Source organism: Mustela erminea, chromosome 3 (assembly GCF_009829155.1).
Source record: "Mustela erminea isolate mMusErm1 chromosome 3, mMusErm1.Pri, whole genome shotgun sequence".
NCBI lineage: Eukaryota > Metazoa > Chordata > Mammalia > Carnivora > Mustelidae > Mustela > Mustela erminea.
This window is the reverse complement of record NC_045616.1, coordinates 75,258,236-75,272,084: the sequence shown is the minus strand read 5'-3', so window position 1 is coordinate 75,272,084 and position 13,849 is coordinate 75,258,236. Positions and strand designations below refer to the sequence as shown.

At 39.8% G+C, this 13,849-nt stretch overlaps 1 protein-coding gene across 3 annotated transcripts in view; it reads right to left on the bottom strand.

Moving 5' to 3' along the window:
• The window catches only part of PDE4D (phosphodiesterase 4D), a 1,483,850-nt gene that overhangs the window by 1,143,051 nt on the left and 326,950 nt on the right, over nucleotides 1-13,849 (bottom strand). For all 3 annotated transcript variants that reach the window (XM_032334877.1, XM_032334875.1, XM_032334876.1), the window contains one exon: nucleotides 705-839. In XM_032334877.1, the coding sequence (XP_032190768.1) occupies nucleotides 705-746 (42 nt within the window). In that variant the 5' untranslated portion in view covers nucleotides 747-839. The remainder of the gene's footprint in view (nucleotides 1-704; nucleotides 840-13,849) is intronic.

Here is a 13,849-nt window from a genome sequence, read left to right as displayed (position 1 = left end):
AAATTAACTGCCTCTTTTCATCCTTGCCTTGTGTAGCTTTCTTGGGGTTGCTCTGTTTTCTTATACTTCCTTCCATAAGCTAATATGAATCTAAAAATTATTACTAATTTGGTGCCTTAAAGAGAGTAGGTAGTTGGAAAGAGGGCTTAATCTACAGTGGGGCCCTGAGGACATTCACTTAAAAAAACGTTAAAGGAGGAGAGAAATTAGAGACATATGCTAGAGTAGACCATTCATGGAAGTGATGTCCTCCTGATCAACTATTCTCATTATTCACCATGTACATGAACTTTTGGAACGTCACTGATTGAGGTACTTAGCAGCATTAATTAACTTTATCCTTTTGGACTTGCCCAGAAAATTCAATATTCAAAACACAAATTTCCTCAGTTTCGGTTTCTAGTCATACAATTTCTGCATCAATCCAAATCTCAGAGCGTCCAGTCTCATACCTTTAGGCTTATACAAATGAATGGTAAGGCTTACAAACTGGCTGAAAGAGAATTCCCATCAAATGTCAACCAGGCCCCAGAGACGAACAAGTCTTCATTTGTTAACAAGCTGCATACAGCCCGACAACTGAAAGTTGGAGAAGGGGCTTCCACAAGCCTGTTCATGATAGTACCGTATTAAAATATAAAGAAAACAGAAAAAAATTATGTGTACGTATTTTTAGATAAGAAATGAAAACAAAAGGTACTTACACTTTTGCTCCGAGAAAGCACATCACAGGTATTTCTTTTCATGGTGGTGCTTCAGGTAATTCAAGCGGACAATAGTTGTTTCCAATGTCACTGCTTTCACTGCAACAATTATCCACTCAAAAGCCAAATGGCATTCTGAAGAGAAAAGCAAGGAAATGTTTAATCAAGTATATGATTAACACGTGTACTTCCAAATGCTATCTTAGACTAGGACAGTAATTCTTAAATTATTCAGCACAACAAGCTAACATAGTGCAGTGTTTAGAGCCATAAAAGTCCACACAAGCGGCATTTCCAAAACAGCTTTTGTTAAATGTAAGTTAGAGATTTCAAGCACCATCTGTTTTCCATTAAATATTCAAGTCTACATTTCTAGTGGCTTAAAAAAAATAGGTACGGTAGCCACAATTTACACTTACATGTATGAAATGAAGATGCATGGTGAGCCGTGGGCATGGTGATTCTGGCTGGTACAGCCGGGGACCCTCAGTTTTCCACTCAGCATTCACTAAGTAAGGTAACCTTGTCCACCACCAGAGGGATCTGACTACATCTGAAAGCCCTTTGACCATAGCATGGTGGCCTCCCGTTTCATCATTAGCAGTAATAAACAGTATAGTGGTTCTTCAGCAAATTTAGTAAGTTCTCTAATCTTTGGGTTCAAAGATGTTGCAAGAAACGGTGGGGAGAAATAGTTTACCAAGTCGAGCAACAACTATGGCTAAGAATATCCCAGAGTAGCTGTCACTTAAATGACATGATAGCCTTATTACCTTACCTCCACTTCCCACAAGACATTAAGAGGGAGATTCTGTTTTTCGTGTTGAAGGATGAGCAAATACAATAGCTCTCAAAGTTGTGTTCATTCTGATATTCAGCTGAATCTGGGCATGATTGACATAATCACAGGGAATATTTGCATGTGGGCTGAAATGCCTTTTGGGCAAGAAGTCACTCTAAGAGAATGGGGATAAGGCAAACAGACTTGACTGAAACACAAAAACGCTGACACTGTAGACGTAGGCTAAAACAGGGGGGACAGACCAACTCTAACAACAGCATGTATTCCATCATTTGGATTTACTCAGACTTGTGCCTGAGGTTTAGGGAAAAGAGTAACAGTGAGCAAGGTCTGAAGGAGTTTGTTTAACTGAAATGATGGGAAAAATACCAAAGTGCAGGATAGTGTGAATTATATTTTCAAAAATATAAGTACATTCGAACAAAGCAACTATTTATACTATACAAAACACACCAAACACATGCAAGGAGGGAACACAACGTCTCTCTGGGCCCTCAGCTACCGGGGAAGCCCCTGGTCCCTCACACCAGTGCACAGGGCTCTCCAGAATCCTGCCGTGGCACACTCTCAAGGCCCAAAGACTCATTTTGAATCCCTGTCAATCACCCCTCCAGACTTATGAGACTAAAAGGCAGATACTTCTAGGGAGACCAGAGATCCCACAACAGCAAGGAAGAGCTAGAACCAGAGAAATCCAGTTTATCACTGCTAAGAATATCCCAAGTCACAACTTGGGAGACCCAAAGGACACTGAAATACAAAGTCTTCTTCTAGGGTTCATAAAAATGTTTGCCCGAGGTTAAATAAAAATGCATAAATGAAAAGTGACTTTCTAGGATAAATATGGTTTCTTTGAGTATGTGAAGATTATTTTGTACTATTTAAAAAAAAAAAAAAAGAAAAGAAAAAAGAAAGGCAGGGAGTAGGGGCTGGAAGAAAGAGGGGATCCAAAAATGGAAAGTTCTCGACAAGCATACCTCCAGGGCTTTAGCCACATTTCTCAGTGGGTTTTAATGCCCTTCATTTTATAAGTTCTCAGAAAACGTGAAATTATATAACCAACCTTGAGTCCATTTATGAAGTGGACAGAAATAATATAAATAGAACTAAATATTCCATATCTAGGAATAAAATACAATCTAACTAAATGCTGGGGGAAGCTTATACACTGTCAGAGAAAAATACATTCAAAATCTTTGATGACTCACTCAGTAATTAATGAGTACTCTTAGGGGCAACCAGGGAATAGTCAGTCGCCCCTAGTGGGCTAGTAACTCACTGGTTGACGCCTGGGTGGCTCAGTTGGTTGAGCAGCTGCCTTCGGCTCGGGTCATGATCCCAGCGTCCTGGGATTGAGTCCCACATCGGGCTCCTTGCTCCGCAGGGAGCCTGCTTCTCCCTCTGACTCTGCCTGCCATTCTGTCTGCCTGTGCTCTCTCTCTCTCTCTCTCTCTCTGACAAATAAATAAAGTCTAAAAAAAAAAAAAAATTAACAAATCCGTCAAATCAGACGAATCATGGAATTGACCTGGTAAGGCTTGCTGAATTCATCAAGTTTTTAACAAATTCGCCTCAATACCACTTAAAGACTTCTCTATAGGAATTCAAATCCACAAGTCCCAAATTCCTATAGATTTGGAGGGAGGCAAATGACTATAACTGAAATTTGACTGTTGTTGGGCTGAGCTTTCTCAGCCTATATACTTGGAGGCAGTGTGGCCTGGCTACAACAGTATGGACCTTGAAACCAAAGAGGCATAGGATTTGAAACTAAAGAGGTTAGAATTTCAGCTCTCCAAGGGCATTCTGTGTAGTTTTCAGCAAATTACTTAACCTTACCTTTTTCGAGATCTGCAAAAAGGTGATCATAATAACTCATGTGTGCTTTGAGTTTAAATGACCTGATGTGTATAAAATAATGTCTAGAAGAACGCTTAGCTCATATTATCACCACCACCATCATCATCAGCCTTCATTGCTACCTTTTTCTTCTCTCAGTACCAAACAACAAGCACCAACAATCCATTCTTATTTTTCCATTTAAAAGTGTTCAACTCCATCAGATAAGACAGAACTAAGCAAATATACTTTCAAATAAATGGTAATGAATAATGTATCAGTTAAGGTCCCAGGAATAAATAGCACACTCATATTAAGACATTTAAGAAGGGGTTAGAAAAGAGATTATTAAAGAAGATGACAATGGGGGGAGGCACCTGGATGGCATGGTTGGCTAAGCATCCAGCTCCTGGTTTTGGCTCAGGTCGTGATCTCCTGGTCCTGGGACAGAGCCCTGCATGGTATCTGGCTCCACGCTGAGTGAGGGGTTTGCTTCTCTTCCCCTCTCTATCCCCCTCTGACCTTCTCCCTGACGCGTGCTGCATGCATACGCATGTGCTCTCTCACTCTCTCTCTCTCTCTCAAATAAATAAAACCTTTTTTAAAAAGGAAGATAAGAGCAGGGTAAAGAAATCTACAAATGATAGTGATCATGGATAAAGGATAGTAATAATGGAGTTTTTATAGCCCCCAAAAGGGACAAGGGTGGGGCACAGATACCTAGGAGGAGAGTGTCATGGGGTAAGCTGCCTTGAAAAAGGTTATTCCCTGGGACATGGCTAGTCTCCGCTGACCCAGAAAGGAAAGAGATAAGGAGATGAATGTGCTCTCATTCTCCTCTGATCTTCTGATCTCCTGCTGGGACTCCCCACTGGCCAAATGCAACAGAGCCAGAGGGCAAAGGAAGCTGCTGCTGTCCACCTCACTGAGCTGAGACAGAAAGCATCCCAGAGCGGGGTGGGGAAGAGAGCAGAGCGGGAGACTCTCCACACAAATGGGATCTGCAGCCCAGGAAGAGGATGGCACTTCTCTGCTCATTGCATCCTAAGAAAAATATCAGATTGCACTTTTCTGCTCATTTCATCATAAGAAAAATATCATTTACCTTTCATCTTCCTGATAAAACTATGAGGTAGATACCATTAATGAATTCTTCCCATGGCACAAAAGAGGAAATCAGCTCCAAGCACTGAACTGCCGAGTAAATAGCAAAATCAGGATTCCAACCTGATTTGTCAGACTCCAAAGTCCATGTTTTTGTCTAGGCTGCCAACGTGCTTCGCAGCCAATATCCGGCATGAACCAATGCATTTTAATGATCAACAAATGGTAACCTCTGCAAATACCAAAGCTGTGCCCAAACCAAATAATGTTTGATAAAAGAAAAAAAGGAGGTTTACTCTCAGGAAGGCAGTTATTTAGCTCCTACGAATTCCTCCCTCAGCAAAGATAATGCCATGAGGCAGCACAAACCCTTGCTCCCTCCAGGGGCACTAAACAGAAAACCAGGTGAGAGAACACTCACACATGCAATTTCATTACTATAGGAGTTCCCACATGAAGGTTAATTAGGGAGAAGGAAGAGTCCGCTCCTGCAGGGAGAACACGTTAAAAATAGAGAGGAGGTAGGGAAGATAGACGGTGCTGCAACATTCAGAGAAAGAATCTGAGCTCTAGCACCTGGATAAATTTTGTGGCTTCGATGAAAGGATAAGAGCGTGAAGACAGGCTCTTTCCTAGAGATTAAGGTTTTAGAGAGTGAAAAATGCCCCGAACTGGGCATCAGAAGAAGTTCCACTTACAGCAATGTGACATATACACAAGCTGAGTGCTATTAGGAAAATCCATTCTCTTTCTTCCTCCACCAGTGGCTTGCTTCTCTGTGAAGAGGAGATAACATTATCTCCACAACCCACCTCATAAGCCTGTCATGGGGATCAACTAGATAGCGTGTCAAAAAGTTTTCTGGAATCTATCAAGTTCCCTGCAAATGTAAGTTGCATCTATTCATTGAAACATCAGATGTCCCAATATAGGGAGACCCTCTAAATATGACTGAAAAGGTTCTAATTACTTACAAATGTTAGAGAGACGACTGAATATAGTTTATGTATTTTAAAGAAATTTTTTGTTCTTTATTCTTTTGTAATTCATATTTTTTCTCCTACATTGTAATTAATTTCATGTAGTGACTGCTGAATTATAAAATCATTCAGATGAATTAATTTAAAAAAGCCTACACATTTATTGGGCATCATGAACTGGCCAAGTGTTCTGCTAAGCTCTCAGATAACCTCCAAACTTTCTAGATTCAGAGCAGAAGGATGATGCAGATACCGTTGCCTATGAATGATCAAAGGATAATCAGTTAGTCTCCTCTTCACCACCTCAGCAAGATCTGTTTTTCTAGGACTGTATAAAATACACATCAAAATGAAATCAGGATAGGGTGCCAGGGTGGCTCATCGGTTAAGCGGCTGCCTTTGGCTCAGGTCACGATCCCAGGGTCCTGGGACTGAGTTCCACATTGGGCTTCCTGCTCAGCAGGGAGTTGACTTCTCCCTCTAGCCCTCCCCACTGTTCATAAATGCACTCTCTCTCTCTCTCACTCTCTCTCTCCCTTTCGCTCAGATAAATAAAATCTTAAAAAAAAAAAATGAAACCAGGATAGACAGTCTCTGGATTAGATTCTAATCTAAAAAGAAAAATAAGTAGATATGACACATATTTAAAAAAAAGTAAGTTTGATCACTGTAAAAGATAACCCCAAAGAAGTACAATAAAAATGACTCAATTTATCAAGGATTGTCCACCAAAATATGTGCAAACAAGAAACTTGGTGGTAGCAATTTAAGAATTAAATGTTCAAAAAGTTAAGGGAGAAGATGCATATGAGTCAAAAACAGACTTTTGATGAGGTTTGAGTTAATGCCATATGCCCTTAAATGCCCACTAATTTGCCCCATCCACACATAAGATAGGTAGCATGAACTCTTGCCCCAGTGTCCTGTGGCTAGATCTGTGCAGAGACAAAGGAAGAAAAGGCCCTGGTACTTCCTTATACCATCTGAAGTTCTGACTTAAGAGAAAAGAGTCCTTCCTGGTCTAGATCTGAGGGTGACCAGAGAGTTTCCTGCCTATTTATACCCTGCCTCTTTTCTCCAGCATGCCCAGTGAAAGATGTCCCTTATCTGAGCTCTGGCTAGAACTTAACACAATTTGAGATATACAAAGAGCTCATGGCACACATGAGGAAACCGAGGCACAGGAAGATAAGCAATTTGCCTGAAATCAGGGGGCTATGTAGAACAACACAAAAATAAACTTGAGATCTCCACACTCTCCTGCCCAGACCTCTGTTCAGCTAGGGATGTCGCCTTATGCACTGATTTTCCTAAAACCCACTCTACAGGATGACGCAGAGCTATCTGTCAGCATGCCCAGCAGAGTTCAACAACTTAGTTCTTGCTGAATTTCGTAAAATCTGCTTCTGACATAGGGATGGCCCTTTTTAGTGAGGTTGTAGTTTGTGCTTTGGAGGAGCCCCTGGGCTGCCTCACAGAAGCCAGGGCGATGTGCCTCAACAAGAGGGGCCAGGTGACCTGAGACTTAGAAGTTTAACGTGACTTTACCTAATGGTCTGTTCCCAACACAAACCTTTCACCCTAATCTGAATGGTCTAATACCTCCAACAACTGTGACATGTTCATTTCCACCTCCTGGCCCTCAATGGACATTCTTAAGATGTTCTTCTATTGTTCAACTTTTTGAACTTTTCTGTTCTTCAAAGTCCATGAAGTCCTTCTTTCTAAAATGAGAGTTGCCCTGCTACCCCAAGTCACACAGCTTTCAACTTCCTCTGAGTTCCAACAGTAAAGGCTATCTTGTGCCATGATATCAAGTACTATCTTGCGGGTTTTCTCTAACTGCTTTATGGGTTTAATCTCTGCTTCCTCAGTTGAGGGTTGAATAAGTCACATTTTACAGCCTTTTTCATACTATGAGTTATACAATTATAAAATACAAATGCCTCGGGTTAAGAGAAATTCATCACCATTCTTTTGCCTTCTCCACAGTGCTCAACAGAGTGTTGAGCTCCAGCAACCTCTCAATAAAATATATTTAAAAAGAGAAGTATAGGGGCGCCTGGGTGGCTCAGTGGGTTAAAGCCTCTGCCTTCGGCTCAGGTCATGATCCCAGGGTCCTGGGATCGAGCCCCGCATCGGGCTGTCTGCTCAGCGGAGAGCCTGCTTCCTCCTCTCTCTCTGTCTGCCTCTCTGCCTACTTATGATCTCTGTCTGTCAAATAAATAAATAAAATCTTTAAAAAAAAAAAAAGAGAAGTATAAGTCCATTAAAAACCATTTTAACTAAGAAGTGGTACAAAATTTGAAATAAAATTTGTCCAAGTGTGGAAAATATTCAATTTCAATATTTGTCAAAGAAATGAAAATTAAAATCCCAACATTTCCATTTGCCTTGCCTACCAATTAGCAAAATTCAGTTTTTTTTTAAATAAAATACTTGATAATGCTGTATATATGATGAACTATGCAATTCACCATATATTGCTTATCAGCTTTGAAACGACATAAGTCTTGGGAAAGAAATTTGATACTAAATATCAAAACCAATAACTGTATTGTGTATTTTTTATAGTAATTTGGAAAAACAATCTGAAATATAGTAAGTGCTTTACATGCAAATGTGTTTGCAACAATGCTACTTAGAGTGATGAAAATTTAAAAACAGTTTAGGGATGCTTAGGTAGCTCAGTTGGTTAAGCATGTTACTTCAGTTCAAGTCATGATCTTGGGATCCTGGGACTGAGCTCCACATTGTTTTGGGCTCCTTGCTTCTCCTCCTTTTACCCCACCCCAGCTTGTGCTCTCTCTCTTTCAAATAAATAAAATCTTTTTAAAAATAAAATAAATAAATAAAAATAATTTAGATGTGCAATAGTAATGGAAGAGCTAAATAAAATATGAGAAATCTCATGATGTACTATACAATTAAAAATATACACTGTATAAGACATTTTAATTACATGGGAAAATATTTCTGCTGGAGCATTAAATGACAAAAGCAGGATTAAAGTTGTAGGTATAGCATATTCCTATAAAAAGTTATGCACAGAGAAAAGACTAGAAAGAAATATAGGAAACTATTAGTAGCTATATGTAGGTTTTAATATTAAAGATATTTCTATTTTTCTTTCTATAATTTTCAGCTTCTTAAATTTCCAACATTTGGGAAAAATAAACAATTAAAAGTCAAATGAAAAGAAAGTAACTGAATGTATTTGGAACAACTCATTAATCCTCTTTTCCTACTTCAGAGCATCCATTAAATGGTAAACTTCTGTTGGTGTGATTGTTCTGGGAGGTTAGTGGTTTTTACATCCATTTATTTGAGTATTTGTTTTTATATGCCCAACTATGCTATTTCATACAAAGTGTTAGACTTTGCCTTCTGGGAATCTATGGACGGGGAAAAGACTTACTTGGAAAGAGATGGCCAACATTAAGTTCTTGCTCACTGACCCTACTATTTCTTTCTCCATTTGGATGTCTGTTGACCTCCCTTTTTCTTTTGATCCCAGTAATAGTGACACACACACACACACACACACACACACACACACACACATCTTCAGTCTCTGCTTCATCCAGAAAATTAGTTACTGAGATTCCCCTATGTTAGTTTCCAGTAATGGAAAACACATCAAACTCAGACAAATGTCGATTTTGAATCCACAAGAGACATGGGTTTTGTCAGACCAAGAAGAGCTCAATCCACAAAATACTTTCATTTGCATTAAAAGTTAGGAAATGAGCATGGACGAGGAACTGTTTGTCACAATTTGCAATAAAAATATTCATAAAATAATAAATTAACTGTTAAACTCTTTACCTCAGTTTAGCTTTTGAGTGTACCTTTTCAGTGTACCTTTTGGGTGTTTTACAGCCTCTTCTTAGTATCTTGCTGAACATTCTATCAAACATTGCACCTCAGCTTCCTGTCTCACCCCATCTCACTTTCACTTACCTCCTTGAGAGGATGAAGCATTTCTTGTGTGTAGAGTTGTATCTTCTACCCACTCTATACCTTCCTTCCCTCTTTCTTCTCTAACTGGCCCTCTTTCCTCAAACTCTAAATAATATCTTAATCTCTCTTCTGGTTAAAACATCCTCCTTAATCCTTCATTCTCTTCCCTCCAAAGGTTATTCTTTCTCTCTATAATCAGATGATTTGAACAAAATTTCTATTAAACTCAATTTCTCAACCTCTTTATTCTGACGTCCACCCCTCATACCACCATAACCTAGTTTTACTCCTTTTACACTTCACTTTCTTTCTCTAACATTTCTAGACCACCATAGTGCCAGATATAACAAGCACTTCCCAAATTCTCTGACTAGAATTCCCTACTATAACATCATCCTCATTCCTTCTAGAAACTCTATCCTCCTTTCTCTTCTGTGATATCACTCTCTGCCGGCTCTGATGGCTTGACCTCTCTCTACCTCACCGAATCTTCTTTAGTCCATCCCTTAACCATGGATGATACAACTGTTCTTAGTCTTTATCAATGCTTCTCAAACATGAGTGTATATCAAAATTAGTCAGGGAATTCCCTATAGTACCAACTGTTGACCCTCCACTAAATGAATCAGAACCTCCAGGATATGAAGGAATCTGCTTTTGACAAATTGTCCATATGATACTCATGAAGCTTTCAGAGTACATGTTGCTGACTGGCACTTGGGAATCTCTGGTCTACATTACATGCCCAAGCAATCTATTAGTTTTTATTGTCTAGCCATATGTATGCTAATATATGCATGTTATTCATACACACACACACACACACACACACACACACACACACACACACACATATATATATTCACACACATTTGATACCCTCACTTCTCCTGAGCTTCAAATTTGTACATTTCTATGACATCACTTGGAAGACCCAAAAGCATCTCAAATACAACATGTCCATATATGAACTCATCCCTCTTTCTTTCTTCATTCCCAAATAGGTTCTTCCTCTTACCCTCTCTCTCTCAGTTAATGGTACCACCATCCACTCAGGCAATCAAGACATACTCTTGAACACTTCCCACTCCCTGATCACAAATATTCAATCCATGATCATGCTCTGCTAGAGTATCTGGCAAACATCCCTCAGCTCTATCCTCTCCTTGAACTCTAAGACCACTACTCCCTTTCAGATTTTTATCCACATCATTTCTGTAGATGCCTGCTAAGAGGTCTCATCATCAGCACTGCCTACTTGCCCCTCCACACAACACATTTCACACACTTGTTATACTGAACCATTTGCAGCTCCTTACATACTCTGTGTCATTTCCCACTTCCATGTCCTTGTTGTTGATTTTCCCCCTTCCCTCTTCCCCATATCTACTTTCTTCTTTACCTGGCTACTCCTGCTTTAAGGCTCACCTGAAGTGTCAAGTTCTCTTTGATGAGCTTCCTGATTCCCCAACATCCTCAGCCTCACCCCCAGTGCCAACCTGAACCAATGCAGCTGATTTCTACTTCCATTAAGGCTGCATGGATGCCCTCAACAGTGTATTTGTCAAATTAAACCAAAAAGATCCCTCTCACTGCCACTGCTACCCAGGACTCTAAGACTCTTGAAGGTAGAAAATGTTTCATGTTTGTATAGGCAATCACAACTTCACATATGCTCAATAAATTTTTAGTGAACTGTGCCAAACTGAACTGCTTCCCTTGGCTAGAATTACAAGAAAGAGTGCACATTTTGTCTTTAGATGAAGAAGAATCAAATATTTTCCTTTGTAGTTTATACTCATACAAAACCATCCTCCTATTCCCTTCCCCTATTCCACAATGATAACAGTAGTCCCTCTTACTCATTTACCAGGCCTCTACTAGGCACTCGAGGCATGAAATGAGCTGTGCCAGGGTCCAGGGATGTAAAGATAAACATGATAAAATCTCTCTCCACCAGGAGCTCAGAGAACAGTCGGGGAGAGAGACAAACAGTACAATGCACTAAGAGCTCTGACGGAGGCTCAGAATAGCTGGTGAGGGACCCAGAAGAAGGAGAAAGTGATTCATACACCTAATGGCCTCAAAGCCAGTTCTGAGTTATTCCGCTCTTGTGAACACTTTGCTTTAAGTTATTCAACTGCCATTTCATATACTGATGTTTTTCCCCAAGTAGAAGGAAAGCAATATGAAAGGAGAGACCAGCAGTTCCTTTTATCTCTTGCACATCTGGTCAGATATCTGTCCCTGCAGAGAGATGGCTGGAGAATTCCACACCCAGAAAATGTTCTGTAAAGGCCTGTCAAATGAATAACGTGCAGGTGATAACCCTTACATAAGAGAACACCAGCCACTTTTGATTGCAGTACAAATTTATTATAAAATACTCGACATTTTGGAAGATAAAAGTCCATGTCGCTCCCAACGTAGCCCAATTCTTCACTTCCAAGGGTACGGAAATGCCAAAACACCCACTGTTTCAACACTCACCTTGACCAGTATTTCAAAACAGTCCAGCTGAGTCGTTCAACAGCAAATAAATTACATTTCTTTTTGGATTCCATGCTTTGTGGCTTTTCCCCCCAACCTGAAATAATTGTAGCTCTCCAAAACACAACTCTTCACCCTAAATAAAAGGCTAGAGACTTTCCAATTCATCTCTCATAAATGGAGAATCTGTTTCTTGAGCATACCTTGCTCTGGGTTTAGCTTCCTGCTGCAGTAAGGAAAGTTACAATAGAAACTTCTTTTCAACAACTTTCCTAACCATATCCCTCCCACTCCCTCATTATGGTGCCCTTCCAGGCCTGGTCAGTGGGAGGTGACTAGAGTAGTTTTGTTGTGTGAATCATAGGACAGCAGGGTGCGTGGTCTGCTGGCCTGGGGCCAAGATGGAAGGAGCCTCTGGCTTGTGTCATCCACAGCTAAGTTATAACAGATCCATTGAGAGCCTCAGGACAAAACCCCCTAAGTCATCATGAGGGAAAACAAAATGATGGCAAGACAATCCAACCTCTGGCTTAAGCAGTCACTATCTATGAAGGAAGGCAGAGTTCACTGAAGCGATGAGGCTTTTTTTTTTTTTTCCAATTCTTTTGTGTCCCACATCAGACGAAAGTAAAAGCCTACACTCTGAGGACTTCTAAATTTGAGAACATTATAAATGGCGTTGTCATGAAAGGCTGTGGGCTGTATACAGACTGGAGTGTACAAGTCATGCATTACCAAATCCCAGTCGGCACACTCCACCATGGGATGGGCTCAGTTGTAAAAGATGGACTATTCTATCCCACTAGTTAAAAACAAGAAAAATGCAATATGGATGATGGATCAGTTGATGATAGGTAGATAAATAGACAAACAGATAAAGGGGGGGGGAGCTGGGGAAAGGAAGTGAAGGAGAGAAAGGGAGAAGTCTCCAAGTCAAAGATTTTGGATTTTATTATGCACAACTTTCTCAGTCTAAGCTGTAGAAGCAAAACCATCATCTCTAACGTAAACCTGATCTTTTCAGAACTTCCTTTTAAAACAAACCCACCTCTTTGTTCTTTAGTTAGCTGCTTCCATTTATCAATTAGCAATGAAGCCTGCTTCTTATTTTCTTGTAAATTCTACATTTGTGACTAGCTCCCTTGAAAAGCCTTACAACTCACTTATTTTAATAAGTCCCTATTGACCTAATAATACTATTATTTTAGATTACATGGTATAAATGAGAATTTAAAGAAAATAAACCAGTTAAAGATAAAAAGAGACTGGGGCAGTTGGTAGAGCCTCATGCAGAGCTTACTTAAGGCAGGTGATGAAAGTTTTTCTAATGAGGCTTCACCAGAACAACTTTTATCCTGAAAACAAGTAACTCAGTACCCTCAGGCTATCATTTCTCCCTGATTAACAATTGCTACCCAAGGAGTCATACCCTGCAGATTATATGACTAGAAGAAAAACAAGGCAGAAAATGAAAGTTCAATGTTAATTGAAAGAAACATAAACAAGGAAATTAACACAACAAAGAAGCCAAAGACAAGAAATAAAACTCAAACTTCTCAGTGCTCCCCCTCTTAGGAAGTGACAACCCATTAGCATCCTTCCAGGGGATGAGCCCACTGTGGAAGCATTATTAACAAACACGGGGAAAACTGCATGCCCTTCAGTTTTAGCTGGAGCCAAGGAGCAAATTTTTAATCAAAGATAAAATGCTGTTGTCTTTTTATGTTAAAATTAAAACAACAGTGGAAGAGACCCTGGACAAAGAATCTGAATATTCTTTTCTGTTCAAGAATTTTACTTCTTTACTATTTCATGATGGGTGTTAAAAGTAACAAACGACAAAGTCAAGATGTATTAAAGCAGAAATTATAATACCCTTCTGCCCTGGGACAGTCATTTTTTTTTTTAAGATTTTATTTATTTATTTGTCAGAGAGAGAGGGAGAGAGAGTGAGTGAGCATGGGCAG